The 21,113-nt window shown below is 49.2% G+C and overlaps 1 protein-coding gene across 1 annotated transcript in view; it reads right to left on the reverse strand.

Moving 5' to 3' along the window:
* Positions 1-15,373: 15,373 nt before the first annotated feature.
* PLXNA1 (plexin A1) overlaps positions 15,374-21,113 on the reverse strand; it is a 115,344-nt gene continuing 109,604 nt past the window's right edge. The window contains exon 32 of the mRNA XM_014871995.2: positions 15,374-19,702. Within this exon, the coding sequence (XP_014727481.1) occupies positions 19,607-19,702 (96 nt within the window). The 3' untranslated portion in view covers positions 15,374-19,606. The remainder of the gene's footprint in view (positions 19,703-21,113) is intronic.

A 21,113-nucleotide genomic window follows, 5' to 3' on the forward strand; every position in this document is an offset into this window, starting at 1 on the left:
TCTCTGAGAAGAGAGTTCACAGGAAATCCAGCTGAGGTCCCAAGGCTAAGGGAATTCTTCTCAGCAGCTCTGGACAGTGACTATTATTACCAGCATATGAACTTAGCTGGGTGACTGATACAGAAAATCTACTTACCACAGCTGGGAGAGAAGGGAAGATCCAAAATCTTCCTGTGATCAAGTCACAAGGCCAAGTATCTTACAACCCAAATTCCTGGAGGAACTATTTCATGAAACAGACAGATTGGGAACAAGGGCTTCAATAAATTCACCAGTAAGGAGGTGAGGAACATAAAATGCAGTACCTGTAAGTAAAAAGGATGAAAAAGCAATCTGAGCAGCTGTCACCCATGGCCGTGAGCAAAGGAGGGAGCAAAAACTGGACAGGGCTGTGGAGGGTGCTGGACATTTGGGATTGTTTTTATTTTTATCTCACTTTTTCATGTTACTGACTGATCTTCTAGATAAAGGAAAATACACATTTTAGTGAATCATTTAATGCAGGGTCACGATGGGAAGAGATTTGTTGTGATAAACAGGAAGAGGCTTATCTCAGGCACTGTAGAGGCAGAGTAGGATTTGATGGAGGTGTAGCTGTGGACAAGGAGGGAAGAGTACAGCTTGCAGGGAGTTTGACAGTGGAGTTCCCAGCAGAGTGGTCTCAGGACTTGCCCTGGTCAATAATTTCACTAATGAGTTCCTCTTAATTAAACTAGCCTATGAGAAGCAGGAGAAACCAGGGAAGACAATATGGATATCACTGGAAGCACAGCGTGAGCATGGCTCAATCCCTGAAGCAAACCATGTCGTTTTCAAGAATTTCTGCTGCAATGGGGAATTCACAAGTTGAAAATGACTGAAGAGGAAAATACTTTGATTGTAGGAGTCAATTACAGGCTGATTAGTGAGATAAAGCCACCAAGGAGGTAAATTTGATCCTAACATGTATGCAAGGGAGGATTTCCAGCAGAGGACAGCATCTCCCAATTCACAAATTAAACTGGTCAGCCACACTCAAAAACAGCAATAGACACAAAGAAAGGCTGTCAGCATAACCAGTGGATGGGAAATGGCCCAAAAAGACTGGATACATGAATTTTTTATTTATCAGGCTGAAGGAGATGTGATTTCTATCTCCATTCCAACTGTAGTCAGTAAACATGAGAAAAAGCAATGGTGGTAGAAGGATGACATCAGTACTAAAAATATGTCAGCTAGAAACATGTCTGAGCTCAAAATTATGCCTCACCAGAGTAGGGAGGCAGCTGGGGCAAACAATGAAAAAGCGAGGAGGAAGTATTTTTAAGATGGCTCCTGCTAAGAGTATGAAAGAGATTTTATGAGGTGGTTCCCAGCTGGGAATTTGGCCAAGGTACTGGGGTTAACACACCCACTACTCTGAAAACTACCAAGGGATTTGCAGCAGCCAGAAATTGCCAAGACCTTGGTTTTAAATCTCCACTGCTGAAATGCAACTATTTATTCAGCACAGTTCCACTTGAGCAACTATGTGAAATGCTGCTCTGAGACTCTCAAAAGTCTCCCAGGGAGCAGGCAAAAAATATATATATATTCTGTCTGGAGCTGATTCTCTTTCCACACTTCTGTCCCTCTCATCCTGCTTCACCACTAACCGGATTTGCATCAGAGCAGCCCAGCTCTCAGAGCCAGGCAGCTCCCAGCCCCTCTCCCTGAGCCTGTCACACCGTGGAGACATCACCTTTGGACATTTGAGCACGAGGAGCAGGGTCCTGGGCAGCCAAGGGGGACATTGGCCACACAACAAACACCTCTGTGCCCCTCCTGGCAAGCAGAGAAGGAGTTCAGGCATAGCAGGGTAATGTACAGTTTAGACATGTCCAAGCAATTCCAGCTAGGAGCAGATGCTTTCAGAGCCACTCAAGACTTTCTTAATAACACAGACTTACCTGGGCTGAAAGAAAGCTGAGCCATCTCTATCCTAAGCCAAATGAGAAGATACCAGCAGCCTCCAAGGTCCCCAGGTAGCAAAGAGCTCATTTTAACAGGCACCATGCACAGAGGAACAGCCATTGTTTGGGACATCCAGGTGTTCCAATGTCTGTGTATAATTTTTTATGAGCTCAGTGCACTGTGTTTTCTTGCAACAACCATCAGACTCTGCAAAAAAAGACTGCTCAGCCAGGGCTCCCTGATTTGGGGCGAGTAATTTTGGGTTTTTAAAACTTTGTCTCTTCTTTTACTCCCATTATTTGTTCTGAATGATACAGGTGAAAGACTCCACACTTGGACATGAACCAGGGAGCACTACAAGTGCCTGCCCTGCCAGCAGTGACCAGCATGCACAGCACAGTGTGGAAATGCCAAAGCACCACAAAAGAGCAAACCTGAGCAGACTAAATCCTCCTCCAGCTGCTTGTCCTTCATCCTTTGCTGCTCAGTTTGGCAGCAGGGCTGAGCCAAGAGGGAACCCAGACGCTGGGAATGGGGCAGCAGGCAGAAGGGTGCTCTGCAGTGGGCTCTTCTTCTCTTCCCACAGGTATTTCCATGCCTCTGGGCAGAGAGGTGGATGGAAGCAGATGGAGTTGTTGACACACAGAGGTTTAGCACTGAAAGCTCCCACTCCTCTGAGCCCATAGCCCGGCACAAGAGTGGCAGGTCAGTCCCCAGCACAGGGACTTCAAAGGTTGCCAGAAAGATGAGGAACAGCTGACACTTACCCATCCTGCTCTTTGTCCCAAGGAAGCACCTTTCACCTTCCCTAGCTTTGGGAGGATTTCTGGAGCCTAAATCACAACAGAGAAGGGCCAAGCAAACTGCATGGGATGCTGGGAGAGATGTGCCCAGTGCTGATCTGTGCCACCCCACAGCCAGCCCTGCCTTTGCATTTCATATCCACTGGTGAAACCGGTGCCACTGCCACCCCACACACCCCACACACTGCCTGGCACCCTCAGAAAGGGGCCAGGAGGGGCCCAGGCTGCCCATCCCCAGTGGTCCCCTCCCTCCCTCCTTGCTGCTCCCCTCTCTCCTCCTCTCCCCTTCTCTGCTTGTTGCACGAAGGGCGCGTTTGACCTCAATCTGTCTGCTCGGATTAGAGTCCAGAGCTGTTCCCCTCTGCTGAGCACAGAGCCCCAGCAGGGCTGCGAGGCCACATCTGCCATGGTGGGTTATTCCAGAGGGGCTCAGCCAGGGCTGCCCAGCACAGGGCATGGGGACACAGAGGTGACAAGGGGCAGTGCTGGCTGCACCCTGACACAGCCACTGCTCCCAGCTGCTGTGGGGCACAGGCACCATCCCACCAAGCTCAGCTCGCCCTCAGAGGTCGAGATGAAGCACAAAGGGTTAATTGGTGAAGGAGAAATGGGGATTTATTATTATAATGGAGTGGAGATGGTTGCATAGGCTGAGCTCCAGCTGTAGGGATATGGATCCTTTGGGTTGGCAGTGGTGTTTCTTTGGAGTATTCCAGAGACACTCACAAGCAAAAGTAAATAAAGATAAGTATAGAAAATGCAGCAGGGCACAGTCTTTGGCCCAAGGCAAGTGACTCAGCATGGCTCAAAACAGCTGCACTCTACAACTTGTTCCCAAAATCAGAGTGACCTCACTCAAACTGCTCTCTGGGAGGCATTGTTGCCCATGACATCCCGAAACAGTGCCTGGTCAGGAGACAGGCTCCCACAGGAATCCTCTTTAACTTCACTGCATCCTGTCCCATGCCACAAGCACCTTCTGTTCTGGCTGAAGTCCAGCACCACACCAAAGATGCATCCAAAGAAAGGACTGGAGAGAGGCAGCAGAGTGCAGGAAGGACCAGAGGGATGAAGGAAGGTGCTTTCCACCACCAAATGGATAAAAAGGACAGAGACATTTGCACAAGAAGCTGACTGGTCAGTTTGGGAAGAAGCAGGAGTGTGACAGCTACTGTAACAGTCCTCAGTGCACACAGCCCAGCAAACTGGTCAGGAGGGAGGGCAGCAAGCCCTGGAGGCTTCCACTGTGTTGGTTGAGGATGACAGGCCAAGTCTGACAGCTCTATGTGCTGTGACCATCTATTGTGTTGCTGAAGGACAGCAGGGCCAGCACAATCCCAGAGCCCCAGCTCTGTGCACTAGCAGACAGCCTGGCACAGCCAAGAACTGTCCCCAGCTGCACACGCCTCGCCACGCCAAGCCTCCCTCCTCTCTCTCTTAGGAACACCAACAGAAGGATTTCCCTCTGTTCAGAGGACAGGTTTGCTGGCAGCACCCAACCCACCACAGCCACTTCTGACTGCATCAAAACCAGTCCTTCAGGAGGGACCATCGTGTCCAGTGCCAGGGTGGTCAATGCTCTGGAGACACAAAATTTCACCACAGAGTGAAGGTTGCAGCCCATTGTACTGCACCAGTGTCCTGCACCACAGTAGCAGATTAACACAGTGCTGGGACTGAGCAGCAGCCTTGGACCCCTGACCAAGTCCAGAACTGCTGGCTGTGGGGTTCATTCTGCTAACTCTGCAGAGCAGGGTCAGCTGAGAAATGTAGATTCAGCTTCTGAAATGTCTCAAAACTTCAGGTACTGAAGTTAGATATTTTCAGCCCAGTTCTCCCCAGTGAGCAGAAGAGGTATCAGTGCTGAAGGAGAAGCTCTGCTAAGTCTTAGTTGTTTTGTCTATGCCCAGAACTTCCAAGACTTTGTCCCATCCAGTGACAAGGACGTATCACAAACAAACGAGCTGTGGCTAAGAGGCACATATCTCACACAGGATGCCTTTCAGCATTCCTCCTTCATTTTATCCTGCTCTGTACATCAGCCAGTTTGAAGTCACTGCCCATCAGACACATTGCTGATAAGTCCATAGGTGGAAATCCAAGGGAAATCCTAGCTGAAGAAATGATGGGTCCAAAAGGGTTGGGACAATCCACACTCCACCTGTTCTCTGCCCATCACCAAGGGGAGAAGCCACCAAATGCTCTGGAGTTACAGCTCTGCAGGCAGAAAGCCCAGCATTGCCACCCTGGGACTGCACAGCTCTGCTGCTGCCTGGCCTGTCTGCTCTGTCCCTGCAGCCACTGAAGCTCAGCCAGCAGCTGGGGTGCGTGGTGACACAACAGTGACATGACAGGGGCCTGGCTGCAGCTTTGTGCTGGAGGCCAGCCTGGCTGCTGTGTCCTGGGGCATCAGCAGCAAGGAGACTGGCACATGCCTGCAGCTGCCCTGATGGCCGGTCTGGCTGTGCCTTCCTTCCTCTGCTCCCTTGACCCTGCCTAGCCCCAGTCCACAACCTAAAAGTTTCCCCTTGTTTCAGCCCAGTGACACAGAAAAACAGCCGTCAGGAGAGGGGGAAGGAGTCAGATGCCAGCGTGGAGAAATCCTCCAGTCAGACACACAAACAAACCCAAATCACCGCTTCTCATGGATGTCACAATAAGTAGCACAAACTGTAGCTGCAGGGAAAAAATCCAATAGACACCAATTAAATGCATGACTTGACTGCCTCTGCCGTGGCAGCCAGTGGTGGCTTGCTGGTGGCAGCAAAGTATCACTGGTCACTGCTGACACTGCTGAGCTGCTGCCTCTCCCATGGGATGCCAAGGAAAGTCAATCTCACCAGTGTGACACATCCCTGTGTACCAGCTGGCTTATTGCCAGCTAAACCATAAAGTCACTTATGTCCTGCCTTAAAAACAAGGGATTGTTACTCTGCCATGACCCTAAATCTCCCTGGAGTATTAGCAGTGCATGAACCCAATGGTAAAAAAAATCTCTTTTAGATTGTCCAAAATCTGGGGTAGCACAGACAAGGGCATGTCTGCTGTTGATAAGCAGGATGCTACAGAGAGGGCCAGCCCAGCAAAGGTCCTGCCACACCCTTGGACTTGACAGAGAATGGGATCACCCCATGACAGAAATATCCAGAGCAGCTGATGGGTAGCAAAGTGGGACAGCCAAGAGAAAACCCACAGCCCATCCGTGAGTTACAGTTTTCCCCTGCCTACCCACAGTGATGCTGCCATCTGCCTTAGACATCCCAAAGACAACTCTGGTGTGATAGCCACAACAGCACAGTGCTGTGCCAGGCAGCCTGGCCACAGCATTCCCAGCCACAGGCACTTCCAAAAACCAGCCCTCCTGGAGCTGGCAATCAGGAATGGGGTATTGTACTGCAGTTACCCTGGGCATCTGCATCACACTGCAACAGCTGCTCTTCCTGGGGGATGGGGCCCAGTATTCCCCATGGCAGCGCTGCCTGCTCCCCTAACCTCTACTTGCCCTCTACACTGCACCCCTGGACAGGGGCATTCAGTAAATCAGAGCCACGTCTGCAAGAAACACACACAACATCCCTCCTTTATTTAATCTGCAGCCACTAGAGGGTAATCCAGTCCTCCAAGTTAGATCAGCTCTTGCTTTGATACACTGGGCAGCAGGTAAGTGCCTGAACCCCAGCAACTAATTACCAGGTGCCTTCCAGCAGCTCCTGCCTCAATTAGCATCTGTGCCCCCATGGCTAGTAAGAGAGGCCTTCTGGCTACCCCTGAGCCACACAGTCTGGAGAAGGCACCCTGAGCCAGTGGCACACACTCGGGTGCAATTGAGACTGTTTATTCCAGCTGGCTGCTGCCCCTCCTCCAAGCTGATTAAGAAGAGTACAAGATAATAACACAAATAAAGAAATAACATTTTTAAAACCCACCATAACCCTGAAATCTTCATTAATTATGAATTTTGCATGGCAACTGTTACTAAGAGAGTCTCCTCTGAAACTGATGTTCAAAGAACTTCATATCAAATCTTCAAACAGTTGAGAAGGTTCAAGCTACAAAGTCGAAACATCTGTTGCTTTCCATGCATTTTTCAATGGGGAGATCAGAGAGGAGGAAAAAAGTGAACAAAATAATCCTGGTTCTGCTCTATTATTTAAATACAATGACAGTCTATGATATATACTCTGTGCAGAGAGAGAGAAAGAAAAAATTAAGTCAGAGTGTTATACAGTTCTACCTACTGGAGCCAAAAATATAATATACTTCAATTTGCCTTAACTTTAGCCCTTCTGGGAAATGCTGTATTAACAGCCCTTGGGGATGAAATCTAAAACAAGAAGAGCAACTTCTGCAGCAGAAACAATCAACTGGCAGTCCCATCCCTTCTCCCAGTGCCACGCAAAGCCTGGCTGGAATGAGAAAGTTTAGTCAAGACTGTGGGGTGCACCTCCCAATGCCACCTCACTTCATCCCTGCAGCCAGCAGGGAACAAGCAGAAAGGATTGTCCTCTCTGCCTGTGGGAAGCACCAAGCAGGCAGCACCATCTCCTAAATCTACTTTCAGAACATACTCTCTGCACTCAGCTTTTTGCCCTAAGGGCAGGCAGAAATCAAGAAACTGGTGCCTCTTCACACCTGATCGGTTCCATCTAGTGAAGGTCTTCACTAGACCTAACTGTGGCATTTTTCAAACTTTTCAGCTGAGAAAAAATAGCATCATTTTAGCCCAAACCAAACCTTTCAAGCAATAAAAAAACCAACTTCCCCAATTTTTTTCCAAGGCTTTGCAAAATATTTGGTGTCACACAGGATGGATGTTGCTTTCAGTATAACATTGACATTTTTTTGTTGAACAGTGAGAGGAAATTTCTAACAACATTTGGATTGAAGACCTCGATCCAGCACTCAGCAGAGCAGCCTCTCACCACAGTACCCTCAGAACATGGCCCAGAGGTCCCCACACTTGTGGTGTTTCCACAGCTTTCCCTGGAGCCCCAAGCATTGCTGCATCATAGGACTGATCCCTGAGGAGAGAGCCTTTCTTTAAATGGGAAAACTGATGTCAGCTTTCAAACCATGTGCTTTTGGGGAGTGCTGCTCCTCTGAGAGTTAATGCTGGAAGAAACCTGGTCTGTAATGGGTAGGTTCATCTGATGCCAGGAGCCAGGACCAATTAACAAACTTCAACAAGTGAAGAGCTGGACATCAAGGACATCTGAAACATGAGGCTGGGAATGGCTCCTGGCTCACTGCACCAAGTCTCTGTTGCCACAGACACCATGATATATTATTCTTTAATAAACATAAAGTTAAAAGCTTTGGTGCAAATCCCCACAAATGAAGGTGGAATGGAGCGTGAGAGAGAAACTGAGTGGCTTCCAAAAGTCTCGTGAACCAGAAATTCATGTCCAAACCCCTCTCCTGCCTCACACTCACCAAAACTTTCCTCAAGACTCAGTCTTCTCCTACAACCATGGCAAAGGTGAGAGTTTCCCACACTCATGCCTTCCACTAGAAAGGTGTCAAACCCCTTCAAAGAGGCTTTTTCTGCCCCCAGAACCTTCTTTCAGCCTCTGATCATTTGGAGGCAGCTGAGAAATTCATCTGCTGCTGGCTCAGTGTGGGCAGGGATGAATTATCAAATGCTGCTCCTGAAGGCATGTAAAACGTCCTAGTGGCAGCCACACTGAGCTCCTGGCCATCCTCTTGCTTTCTGTGTAATTTGTCATTTCAATTTGGGCCTCAACAGTTCAACAGCCCTTGAGGCTTGGATGGGTCAGAAAGATCAGAACAAGAGGAGGAACATGGAATTAACATTTTCAGAGAGCTCTGTCCCAGCAGCTTTCCCAGCTCCCATCTCATCCAGACTCACCTGGGCCCCCAGGCAGCTCCTGCCCTGTGAATCCCATCAGGTTCTGCTGGGTCCTGCCCGTGCAGCCAGCAGTGGTCAGAAGCAAAGGCTGAAGCCAGTGCAGAAATTCCCTCCTCCCCAGGCAGTGCAATTCAATTACCACAGCATGGGCTTCCAAGTGGATTGATCAAACTGGGCCTATAAAGAAAATTGAATAATCCCATGCTTCAGACCTATAAAATTTAAGTATTATACTTGAAAGTACTTTGACAAAGTAATAAAAATGGAGAGTGAAGGAAAGGAGTGAGGAGATCCCCTCCATCATGGGAGGCTTCAGGGCACATCCAGCCTGTGAGACTGCATGATCTGGATGGAAAGCTGATAAACTCTAAGATATAAAGGTGTTTGATCACCCATTTTGTCCAACACTATTTCCCTCACAGTTGAAACTTCAGACATCTCCAAAAACTAAAGAGTGCAGGGGAAAATTGGAGATAACTGAGACCTTGGAGTTAGATGTCCTTCCAAAAACAGCATCTGTGAGCAATCTGGTCTTCACCTGTTTGCTGAGCAGGACCAGTAGAAAGGGGATTATATTGCAACAAGTAAGATTTAGGCTGGTCAGGAGGAAAAACATACTGAGTGGAGGAAGTGCTGTTGCACATTGCCGTTGATGAGTGCAAACATAGAGTTGTTCCTGAAAAAGGAGTTAGGGGAATATCATACCACAGTTTAGGATGAGAACACTGATGTTTTGGGCAGGTCCAACATGAGGTCTTTCATGATATTAAATCACGTGAAAATTGGGATGCCAGGCAACACGAAACACAGCAACAGTCCTGGCTCTTTGGGAATTCTTCTGCTCCACCCAGTTCTTCACACCAAAGGTCCTCCTTTTTAACTCCATCCCTTACTGTAACACCAACTCTCAACCAGGGTTCCCATACATCCTGATAATAAAAATGAACACAGGTTTCCCCACAATGGTGTCTTGTCTTCTTCTGTTTCATTCAAAGGGACCTCACAAATCTTGGCCACTGCAACAATATAGTACTGGGATTAGCTGCAAACACCTTCTCCCTCTAGCAGAAAAAACACCCTTACCCTGACAGCATTGTTTTCATTGTTTGGTAGGAACAATGGTGGGAACAGTGCTCCAAGTTTTGCTTTCCCAGTTCAGTCCCTACCCTTCATCAACCCCTTGCAAACTACACTAGCTCTGGAAACAACCTGCAGTGATCACCCAGACAGGATCTGTAACCCCAAAGTAGCAGCAAACTACAGAAAGGACTGAAATTCTTGGCTCTGCCTCCATCCTACCTCTCCAACACTTACGTGATCCAAGAACATTAATCCCAGAAATGTATCCATAAATCCTTCTCTCTGCCTCCTCCCTAACACAAACACAAGGGAGTCCACCTCTCCACATGATGTATTTCTAGCTGGTAATTCTGGAGTAGCATGCTCAGATTCCCAAACTGATAACACGTGTTGAGCCAGCCCACTGCACATGCAGTTCTTCCACTCCAGCAAGTTCCATTTTGGCCTGAAGCCCTACCCCTTGACAGGACACCAGCTGAGGGCCACCTTTCCACCCAGGTGGGACATGTGCCCAACCTTCCACTTCACAGCATGGGATGTTTCCCTTGCTAAATCAGCACCCAGATCTGGGAGATGGTGCAGAGTGGTAAAATCATACAACCAGCCCTTCAGAAAATTAAAAATAATTATCCAGCCTATTAATTTACCCCTGTGATTTCCCATCACAGTTAAACCCCTCTGGCCATTGGCTGGAGCTCAAGCAGACATCAGATCCCTCTTCCTTGCTTATTATTTACTCTCCACTCACTGCTTTTCTTCTGCCCCAGTGGCTCCACTGTTCACACTTCCCTGCTCTGCCTTTAACCCCATTTTCGTTTAGGGTCTGATTAACTCTTGATGCTGAAGGTTTTCACCATCAAAAGGCTTCGTTTCCATGGTAACTCCTAGGGGGGATTATTCAAACCAACAGGTCCAGCTAGCACAGGGTCAACAGGATGGAGGAACCCCCAGGGATGCTCAAGTCCTGCTCCACAGTGGTGACTGTGCCTCCTCCCACCACCAATTACTGCAGATGAGAGTCGAAATCCTGCTGCCCTCTTTAACTCTCTCTGCATTAGCACTGGCTCACGGACATTTTTTTCTTCCTTTTTTTTTTTTTTTTTGCACCATGTGTCACTAATTTTACTCATTTTCTGAGTTTGTCTAGAATAGTAAAAGATTTGATTAGAGTGTTCCCGGTTTTAATTGTAATTAGGACAGTCATTGTACGAGCTATAAAAGGAAATTGGGCTACCGCTGAGTGGAAGAGCCCCTGAGAGAATAGGAGCTGCGAAGGGAGAATTTCGTTCATAAAAAAGGAAAAAAAAAAAAAAAAAACAGTTTGAGGAAGAAATAAAACTCCAGCTCAGGATAGTGTGACAGCCAAAGTGGCCCAGGCATCTGGGACCATAATCAAAACACATTTCCTGGGGATTTCAGTGTTGTTGTGAGCAGTTCCTTCCCCACTGCAACCTTCTGTACGACCTTGGGCCAAGCAGCTCTGCCTTCATGCCTCAGTTTCCCCCACAGGGACTCATCTGAGTGGTGTGTGAGCTATTGGCTGATTTTACAATGTGCATTGTGATCCCTTGTGAAATGGGAGAGGTGACCATGGAAATAACCCATCCAGTCCCCATCCCTTACCAGCAGACACCTTGCTAGAGGACCACAGCTGCTGAGGGACAGCACCTGCAGCAAGGGGACAGGAGATGCCACTGGCTGCCATCCAGGTCCCAAGGATGGTCACTGGAAATATCTGCTTTTTTCCAGCAGAGGGAGGGAAAGGCCCATTGAAGCCCATCAAAGCAGGGTTACTGCTGGGAAGAGCACCCAGAAATAGCTCATGCAGTGTCACATCAGTCACCACCTGAAAAGCATCCAGAGAAGTGCAACTCCCCCACACATAGATAGCATCACCCCAGGTTTGCCAGGCCAGGGTGACCTTGCTGGCCACCTGTGCCAGAACTTGGCTGCTGAACCACCAAACCATCGAGGAGCAGAGGAGCAGGCAAAATGCCAGCAGCATTGTTTCTCAGCTGACTTCATTGTATGGAAAAATTGTTCCTGACAGTCATGGCCAAGATTCCCAGTGGTCATGGTCTCCAGACTGGTCACTGCACCCCACTGTCACCCTCTCTGGAAAGGGGCAGCTGGCAGTGCCATGTCACCTGCCCTCTGCCCCACCGCTCGGCAGAGGGGGAGTTTGCTGAGCCTGAGCTGTCAATCTGCTGCAGTAAAACTTGAGACAAATCAATTTTCCCCCTTCCCCCTGCTCTAATTCCACCAGGGAGACAGTCTTTTTCCTGAAGCAATAATTTGCCTCAGTTAAAAAAACCCACACAGTAGAGCTCTGCTCATGGCCCATTAATGTGTATCAGCCATCGCCTGCCACCTCCTAATGATCCCACCTCCGATCCGTGCCCAAAACTGTGGGCTTTTTACCACTACATTTAAAGCAAAGAACAAACATAAACCAGTTGCCTCCCAGCATGGCTGCGATTTTCATTAGTCCAGGCAGGGAGAGGAAGGGGCTGTTGCTCTGCTCAGCCCTTACTGCCTTCAAAATTTATGGATTTTCTTTTTTTTTTTTTCCCTTCTTCCTAGCAGCTCAGAAGAAACTTAATCATCACCTCTGAGGGGGAAGAAACCCCCCATCGTATCCTTCAACTTGCAGGGTCACATGATGCTGCTCTGGCCTTTCCTGTGCAATGTCTGAAGACAGCACATGGCCTGGCACTGCAGCCCATGCTAACGTTCTAGCTGGGTTTTAATTTCTATTCTATTTTGTTCTATTCTATTCTATTCTATTCTATTCTATTCTATTCTATTCTATTCTATTCTATTCATATACATAGTTATCAATTTTATATATACATTTAGATTATAGACTATGGATTATATATATATAAGCTTCTCTCCCATGGAAAGTGGCTGCTTGAGGACCCCCCCATATTCCCCCGAAGATGTGGCAGATCCCTTTCCTGCAGGATTACAGAGCTCAGGGAGCAGTGAGGGACAGCCCAATCAGCCCAGCTGCTCTCTTCATTTGTGTGTCTCTGGGCCATGGGCAGCAGCATAAGGACCAGGACTGCCCAGGGTGATGGTGCAGAAGAGGAAGGGAAAGTGTAGGTGGCCATTGCTGGGATTTGGGGATGGTGGGCAAGGGAAATGTTCCTGCTGACCTTTAGGCTAAACCTGAAGAAGAGGATGACTCTAAAGTCATTTTTAATGACTGGATTTCTAAGCGTACCAGTGGTGACACCAGAAACAAGCACACACTGGGGGACATCAGTGGCTGGTTAAAGAGATGTTGAACCCCCAAGCCAAGCACTCATTTCTTTCTGGAGCAAAGCTCATCAGAGGCAGGAGGAGCTTTACTGCTGACTGACACTTGCACCACCAGCACGACGATGTCCATGACTGTGCCAAGGGAGATGAGTGTGTCCCTGTACTGGAGGCCTTAGTCCCCATGTGCCACACCCAGCACAAACCGAGGTGACACATGGCACTGAGCACACAGTTCTGCAGGGACAGAGCTGCATCTGCATGTCCTAGCCCTCACTGCATGTGTAAGACAAGCAAGGGATTATACAGAGACCCAAAGGCAGGACAGAATCCTCTCCCAGGGCAGGAGGACCAGGAGGTGCACAGGCAAAGTACAAAACCACGGTGATGGTGAGGGGATAGAGATTTTCTAAGAGCCCAGGATGAGACCTTCAGACCCCACACAGGTGCCCTGGGATGTGCCACTCACCTGGAGCCCGAGTTTGGATGAGATGATGGCAAAGGGGTTTCCAAGAGCCCCAGGTCTGCCAGGGAGAACACAGGGAGGGCTGCCTCCACCTCCAAACCCCGGGCAGCCCCAGAGCCCTGGAGGCTGCTGCAGATTTGCTGGATTAGCGTCTCAGGCGGCAGCGGCGTACGTTATCGCTGGAAGGTTCACATTTTATCATTTAATCAAATAAAGTGCATTTGTGGATTACACAATCATTTGCAGGCCTTAATAATCTTTCTCTGGTTAGCTCTGCACTAGGACTGAGGAGGCAAACAAAGACATTTGTAGCTGTCGTTGGAGGCCCTGGCTTCCTGCCAGAAGCTCTTACTCCTTGGGAAAACTGGTGCAATTTATTTATTTATTTATTTATTTGGTCACCCAGGAGGTTTTAAAGTTTTCCCCTGATTCCCTGATAAAATAATAGAACAAATTTTAAAATAAAAATTCTGCTTGCAAAGGGCTGAGAGTAAAGCACCCAGGTTCAGCAAGGTCTCTTCAGGGAGAGACCTTTATCTCCATGCCTTGAAAAAAGCAATGAAAGCCCCACTATATGTTGGACTGACAACTTATTTAAATACAGTTTCTGTACCTACCACAGTGCTCACCTGTTTGATGCTCAGTTGCCACTTGCTCTCACGTGGCCATGAGATGCTGTTTGCAGCACAAAACTGGGAAAGATGAGGGTGTTTTTCCTACTGTCCTCCATTAAATCCTCCCAGAAACCTGACCAAAATTCGGTTCAAATGTGATTTTCTTAAGCATTTGAAAGTTTGGTAAAAGAAAGCTTTATTTTTCAAGATAGAAAAACAAGATCAAAACAATCTTTGTTTTATTGATGCTATGGCAAAAATAGTGAATGTTTAATACCTGCTGATGGTGTTCTTGTTGGAGAGTAGGAAAACTGCAAGAGAAAACATTAAAAATATCCAGTTTATATACACACTAAATGCAGAGAAAATATGTATTCAGCATCCACAGTACAATCAGCCCTGCCAGCCCAATCCCTCAGAAGACGGCCCCAGGGCAGGAAGAGGCAAAGGAAACAATAAAAAACGAAAAAGTGGCCTAATTTGTGTGATGTGGGTCTGTGTGCTGGGCTCCTGCTGAGGAGTTCTGGCTCTGACCCCACACCCCAGGGATTCACCCCCTCCTCTCCAGGAATGTCTCCCCAAGCCTGCCATGGCCATCCAATGTCACTGAGGAAGGTCCCCACAGTGAGGAGGGTGCTGAGGTGACACTGCTGCCCTGGGCTTCCTCTCCTGGGGCTTCACTTTGCGACTTTGGGACCCTGCAGAAACTACAGTGCTGATCAGAGGCACCCACAGTTACAGGAGGACCTATCTTTAAAGACAAGGATCAGGAGCTAAAAAAGATCAGGAATGGGAAAAAAAGCTGCCCCTGCAGCGTGCAGAGCCTGCAGAGATGATGCAGCATCATCTCACCACTGTGTGCTTCCTCCCAAGCACTTGTGCTGTCACCCCGTTATGTCCCCATGGGAGGAAGGGCCAGGATGCTCGAGATGTGGAAGTGAAGCTGCCCCAGCCCTGGTGGTTCCTGTGGATCCCAGTGAGTGGCAGAGCAGTCAGGCAGGTATCAACCCCTCTGTGCTTGCGTGGCAGGTTCAGCTCCTCTGTGTCTGACCAGCAGCTCTGAGCAGTTTGAAAGGCAATGAGTAAAATCAAATGGTTTAAAGCAATTTAACCCAGGAAAGGGGCTGATGGGGAAGCCACCTAAATCCCCCTATGAGCATCTGGAGCTCTTTTGGTGGGTGTTAACAGCCACAGTTCAGGACCTCCACACCCACACATGCACTCTATTGCTGGCACATGGTAATGTTATTTTGTACCACATCCCCCTGGCACAGCCACGGATTTGTCCACTGCTCCCAAAGCTACCTGCTCCATGTACCCCCAAAAACACAGGCCAAACACCAGCTTTAGCAAAAATGTTTAATCTCTCCTTGATGCATGTGTTTATTTACAAGTACTAAATCTGAAGAACATTAAAATAGGAAATAGCAGGATATTTACACGATCAAAGGGCGCTTGACCAGCCACGCTGGCCTGTTGCTTCAAGTCTGAAACAATCACAGAAAGGGAATCAGGACTCCGGAGTGTGATTCTTTTTTTCCCCATTTAATTTTCTAAAACTATCAGAATTCTCTGCCTCTCGCCGGGTCCGCCTCAGGTTTCCCCCTGCTTCCTTAAAGGACAGCTCGTTGTGCGCTTTGGTCGGGAGCGAGTGAGCCTGGGGAGTCCCCCCAGCTGTCCCCCTGCTCCCTGTCCCCAGGCTGGGGCCAGCTCTGGCTGTGACACGGGGCTCCTGCTAAGGGGGACTGGCTGGACTGCACATTTTTTAACGCCAAATTGAAGCGAAAGGCAATGAGAGCAGGGAGGGACCCCTTTGTTTGCAGTGGTGGGGGATCAGCCTGCACTGTCCAGCTGCCTCTGGTGGGGAGCCAGAGCAGGAGTGCCCAGAAATGCAGGCTCACAACAAGGGATGCTTCTCCACCTCATCCCATTCCGGGGCACAGGCTACACCAGCAGTAAGAGGAGTCTTGTGGATACTTCCCAGATCCTCCACACCTTTCCCCCTTCTGAGGCAGGGTCTGACAGGGCCAGTTCTGACCCCACCAGGCCAGTCAAGAGAGGGTGGGCAGCTGCCTGGCACAATTAAGGACGCTGGGCATGATGCAAAAGGCAAAGGTAGCACCAAGAAGCGCCAGAGGCTGCGGGCAGCACTGCAGTGCCCACCTCACTGACCACCACCCTCCCTGCTGGAGGCAGCAAGGGGATGCCCAGGCAGTGGGGAGCTGCTGGGGCATCCTTTGGTGGAACAAACCACAGACACCCCAAAGCTCTGCAGGAGGAAGCCAACGGGAACCCATCCCTCGGATCACACCATGGGCAGTCAGCATCCCCAGGAGGCTGGAAGAGCCAGGTCACAGCACAAGGGAAGCCCAGAAAGGAGAGCCACACCATGGCACTGCCAACCTGCTCAGCATGACCTCCTCAGGAGCCTCTCTGCTGCCCAAACCCACCTTAGATCCACCATGGCCAAAATACTCATCTAGCCCTCTAGCCTGGCTGAGGGAGCACCCATGGCTTTGGTTCTGGGACAGCAACAGGCTAATAGACCTCAGCAATTAATGGTGCTTCCAGCCCTCTTTGTCAAAAGGGAAATTTTCAGGGAGATGTTCTTAGAAACACACCTCCATCCCCTCTCAACCACCACAAAGCCCATGTGCTTGGCTCCCTCAACAGCAACCAAAGCTCTCCAAGAGACACTCTCACCACTGCAACAGGCAGAACCCACACCAGTCCTGGGCAGAGACCTCAAAGCCATCACTCTCCTTCCATCACACTGCAGTGACCACCAATGCATTGCTGCCATCCTCCAGGCGATTTCCAGGACCTCCACCAGCACCACGCAGCCAGCAATGCCACAAGGAAGAAGTTTTGCACCAAAGGGAGCTGCAGGCACCCTTCCAGCCCATCACAGCAGCAGTGAATTCTACAAAGGGACCCCCGGAGGGTTCTGTCCCACCAGAGCACCCAGGGAGATGCTGGCAGCCAGCAGTGGCCCCAGCACAGGGCACACAGCTGTCCTTTAAGGCTCTCCAAGTACCACATTTGAGATGTGAACCTCTAAAGTCTTTCTTTTTTTCTTTTGGACGAGAAAGTGGCAAATTAATTTCAAATTAAAAAATAAAATAGGTAACAGGTCTAAACAAACCTCTAATATTCAATACTCGCAGTTTCTTTGTTTTATGGGTTTTTTCTTCTGTTTCTTAAAAAGATCAACTCAGACTAAAATCTAGCACAGTCATGCAACAGCCCACAGCTCTCAGAAATCCAGCGACAGCTCAGGGTTCGTAGGTTTGGGAAACAATTATAAATTCTTTTTCAAACATAGTTTTGCTGTTGTGGTTGGATTCTTTTGTCATCTTTTTTTTTTTTCCTTTTTTTTTTTTAATCAGCATCTTCTCTCCTTTCCCTCCTTATTAAAACAAAACAAAACCAAACAAAATTACAACATAATGAGTGATGTGCAGGCTTCAAACGATTGTTCTGCATGGTGAGAAAGGCTTGGAAGTTTCTTCCAGACCATTTGGTATCCTTTTTAATTTTTTCTTTTTTTTTTTGCAGTGGTTGTTTGTTTTGTTTTAACTGGCTGCGTAAATTCATCTCATTTTTATATTGGTTCAATTCTCCTTCAGTTAACTATACAGCACCCCACTGGGGCACGAGAATTAGATTGTAACCACATATATATATATACACACTTTTATTATTTTTTTTTAATTAAAAACTTCATTATTTCTCCCTCTCCCCCCCTTAACTTGCAATTTAAGGGAATGGACAGAAATCAGTTGGGCCTCTCTCCACTTGGATTTTCACAGCCATCCGCTCCTGGCAGAGTGTGGCCCCATGTGCCATGGCCTGGGCAGTGACAGGAGTTCTCAGTAAAGAAAAGGAAAGGGTTTTGCTCTCTTGTTTTGGAAGTTTTTGGTCACCTGCTGCCATTCAGGGCAGCATTCAGCACCTTTTCATCTCTGGAAAGCACAAACCCACAAGGAACTGACATTTCCAAGGGGGAAGCTGAGGAAGAGACCTCAAGGTCTCCAGTGAAGCCCTGTCAGGGCAGAGGCAGCAGAGGGGAGACAGGGTGACAGCAAGGAGAGAAAGGGGGAGAAAGAAGGAAAAGACAGAGAAAGAAAGGTCAGTCTTGGGTGGGAGGTCCTGCACACGTTTGGGCTCCCTAAGTGGAAGAGCAGGTGACAGCCCCACGGCAGCCAGGGTCCCAGTCCCTCCATGGGCTGGGGGGATCCCATCAGGAGTGCAGAGGAGCTGCCTTCCCTTTCCCTGGGGATCTGATCTCTTCCCCTGCATCAGCACAAAAAGATGCTGGGGAAAAATAAACGTAAAGGGGCTTTGTTAAGGCAGCTCCAGTGCCATAGAATCTGCCACAAAAAGCCAGGCTGGCTCTCCATCAACCCTCCTGACAGCCCACAAGGCCCCACAAGCATCCTCCACCCCACATCATCCCAGGACAGGCAGGAGCAGGCAGCACTGCCCAGACCACCCCACGGCCACCGAACCAGGAAAACAAGGACAAGCTCAACAAAACACCAACCATCCCTCAGCAATCGCCCAGGAAAAGAAAAACCAGCCTTGGGATCTCCCTTCCTCTCTGATTTTGACCTCCAGAACCACTCAGCAGCATTGAAATAACAGCATCTATCCAGCTAACAAAACTCCCAACTTTTTTTTTCTTCAATTTTTTTTTCGCACTAAACAACATTCAAATAAAACATGGCACAGGACGTATTTTAGAAATATCAAAGCTCAAGAATTTCTCCCTTTCCTGCCCACCCCTAAAGCCCCAATCCCAAATCTCCCCAGCATCAGTCCTTTAGCTTATCTCTTAAAATCGTTTTTGTTAGTTCATTGCAAAAAATTCAGAATATTTTTTCCCCTCCCATTTTTTGTTATAATTTTTTTTTCCTTTAAATTAAAAATTTTGTTTGTCTCGTGTAAATTGTGCAAATATAGCAGTTAACACTAGTGGCAGAAGGCCAGAGAAAGAGAGAGAGAAGGGGGGAGAGACAGAAAAAGAGAGAGGAGGAGGAGGAGAGGGGGTGGACAGCTGGGGGGAAGGAAGGGAGAGCAAGTCAAGTACAGTAAAAATAGGAGCCCACCCACCCTCCCTTCACCAAAGTAACAACAACATCCAAACGCCTTCCGAGGAAGCCCCGCGGTCCCGACCCTCCTGCCCTGCGGGCTCAGGGCTCTGCCCAGGCAGGGGATGCCCAGCAGGTCCATGGGGCAGGCGACCCCTGCTCCTCCGCCTCTCTGCAAGGTCCCTGCTGCATCCCGCTGGGACTGGGGGGTTTGTCTGTGGGTCAGGGAGTTCTATCGACGCTGCTGCTGTCGCCGGGATTTGTGTGTTTGTTTTTTTTTTTATTCCGCTAAAGCGCGAGGTTTCCGTGTGTGTCCGTGGGGAGCGAGCGCAGCCGCGGCGCTCCCAGCCCCAAAGTCTTTTGTGCCCGCGGCTGCCGCTGGCCGCTCCTTCCTCCATCCCTCCCTCCCTCTGTCCGTCCGTCCGTCCGTCCGTCTGTCCGTCCTGCCGCCCCCGCTGCCGGACGCTGGCGCCTCCGCCGCCTTCTCAGCTGCTTAAGGCCATTGTGTCGATCGCCTGCTCCAGCTTGCTCCGCAGCCGCTGCCTCCGCGCCTGCTCATCCTTCTCCAACGCAGCCAAAATCTGGGGAGAGAGGGCGGGAGAGAGCGTGAGGAGGTGCCCTGCTACCCAAAGCGGCTCCTTGTGGACTGCTGGCTCTTTGATGGCATCAGGACATGGGGATGTGGCCCCAAGGGAAGTATTCTTGTGTCCCAACAGGGCCAAAGGAAGGGCAAGGTGAGAGACACCACTGTGAGTGGGGCCATCCACAAACCGAGCCACTGGGACCCCCAAAGGGTCTGCAGTAACACCAGGGACCTGCCTGACACTAACGAGGAGCCAGCTTGCACATGGGGAAATGAAGAAAATACAGTCAGACAGAGGGTGAACCCCAAATCCAAGCCAACACCACCTTCCCACCACATCTGTGACTCCAACAATCCTGTAACACTTTAGGGAAGCAGGGCTGTGTTTCAAGACACCACAATCAAACTATGAACTGGTTCCACATGCACAAAAACACCAAATCACAAGGCTTCAGCTGCCACCAGTGTTAAAACCTGTCTCATTTCATCACAACTGGGGGGCAGTGGGATGTTGGAAGGGGACATCAGATAGATGCACCAGCAAAGCCTGGGCGCCCCCAATCCTGTTTAAGGGTGCGCCCACAGGCACCAGAGAATGACTTTCCTCCCTTGAAATCCTTTCTCTAAACAAGCTGCTGATAAGGATGACAGACTGCAGGCTGGAGGGAGAGTTCTCTGCCCTGGGCTAGATGTGACTGTGACCCCAGGGCTGGGAAGGACTGGCAGTGGCAGGAAAGTAGAGGATGAGACTCAGAGTGGGGAAAAGGGAGTAACAAAGTAAAACAAAGGGGCAATTGCCCTCCCAGCAGCCAGGAGTCTCGTCTCACTAACATCATGCCAGCAGAGCAGAAAAGCTGATTTAAAAAAACAAACCTGACAGAAATCTCATCTCCTCGGGTGAGCTAGTTGAGAGAGCAAATTTTTTGCAATTATATATCAGGGCATCCGTCAAAGGGGACTTGATTAACCATTTCATTGGCTGCATAATTGGAAACCAACTGTTGTATAATTAATAGACTTACTAGGAGGCAGGCAAAGTCCATCAGGAGCCCTACAGGTAACTTCTTAATGGGGAATCAGCTCCCTTTGATTAAGAGCTGCTGCAGCACTGGCAAGTTGTTGAGAGGCAGGCAGAGCGTGCTGAGGAGCATCCACCACACTGCCACAAGCAGCCTCTGATGGGGCAGGACCAGGCTGGCTCCTGACTCCTGGGGCAGTAAGAGATGCCTGATAGGGAGCCTCCTCCCAAAAAAGAAGGGAAAGCTACATCTGGGCACTGGTGTCAGCTCCCAAGGAGGGGAAAAATCACCAGCAAGAGCTGGACACATCTGATTTACCTCCCCTAGCAGCAACAACCCAGGGCCGCAGCTGGACTGGCAAGAAGTCTTAGATTCTGCCACAAACCTGCT

Source organism: Sturnus vulgaris, chromosome 11, assembly GCF_052056855.1.
Source record: "Sturnus vulgaris isolate bStuVul1 chromosome 11, bStuVul1.hap1, whole genome shotgun sequence".
Taxonomy (NCBI): domain Eukaryota; kingdom Metazoa; phylum Chordata; class Aves; order Passeriformes; family Sturnidae; genus Sturnus; species Sturnus vulgaris.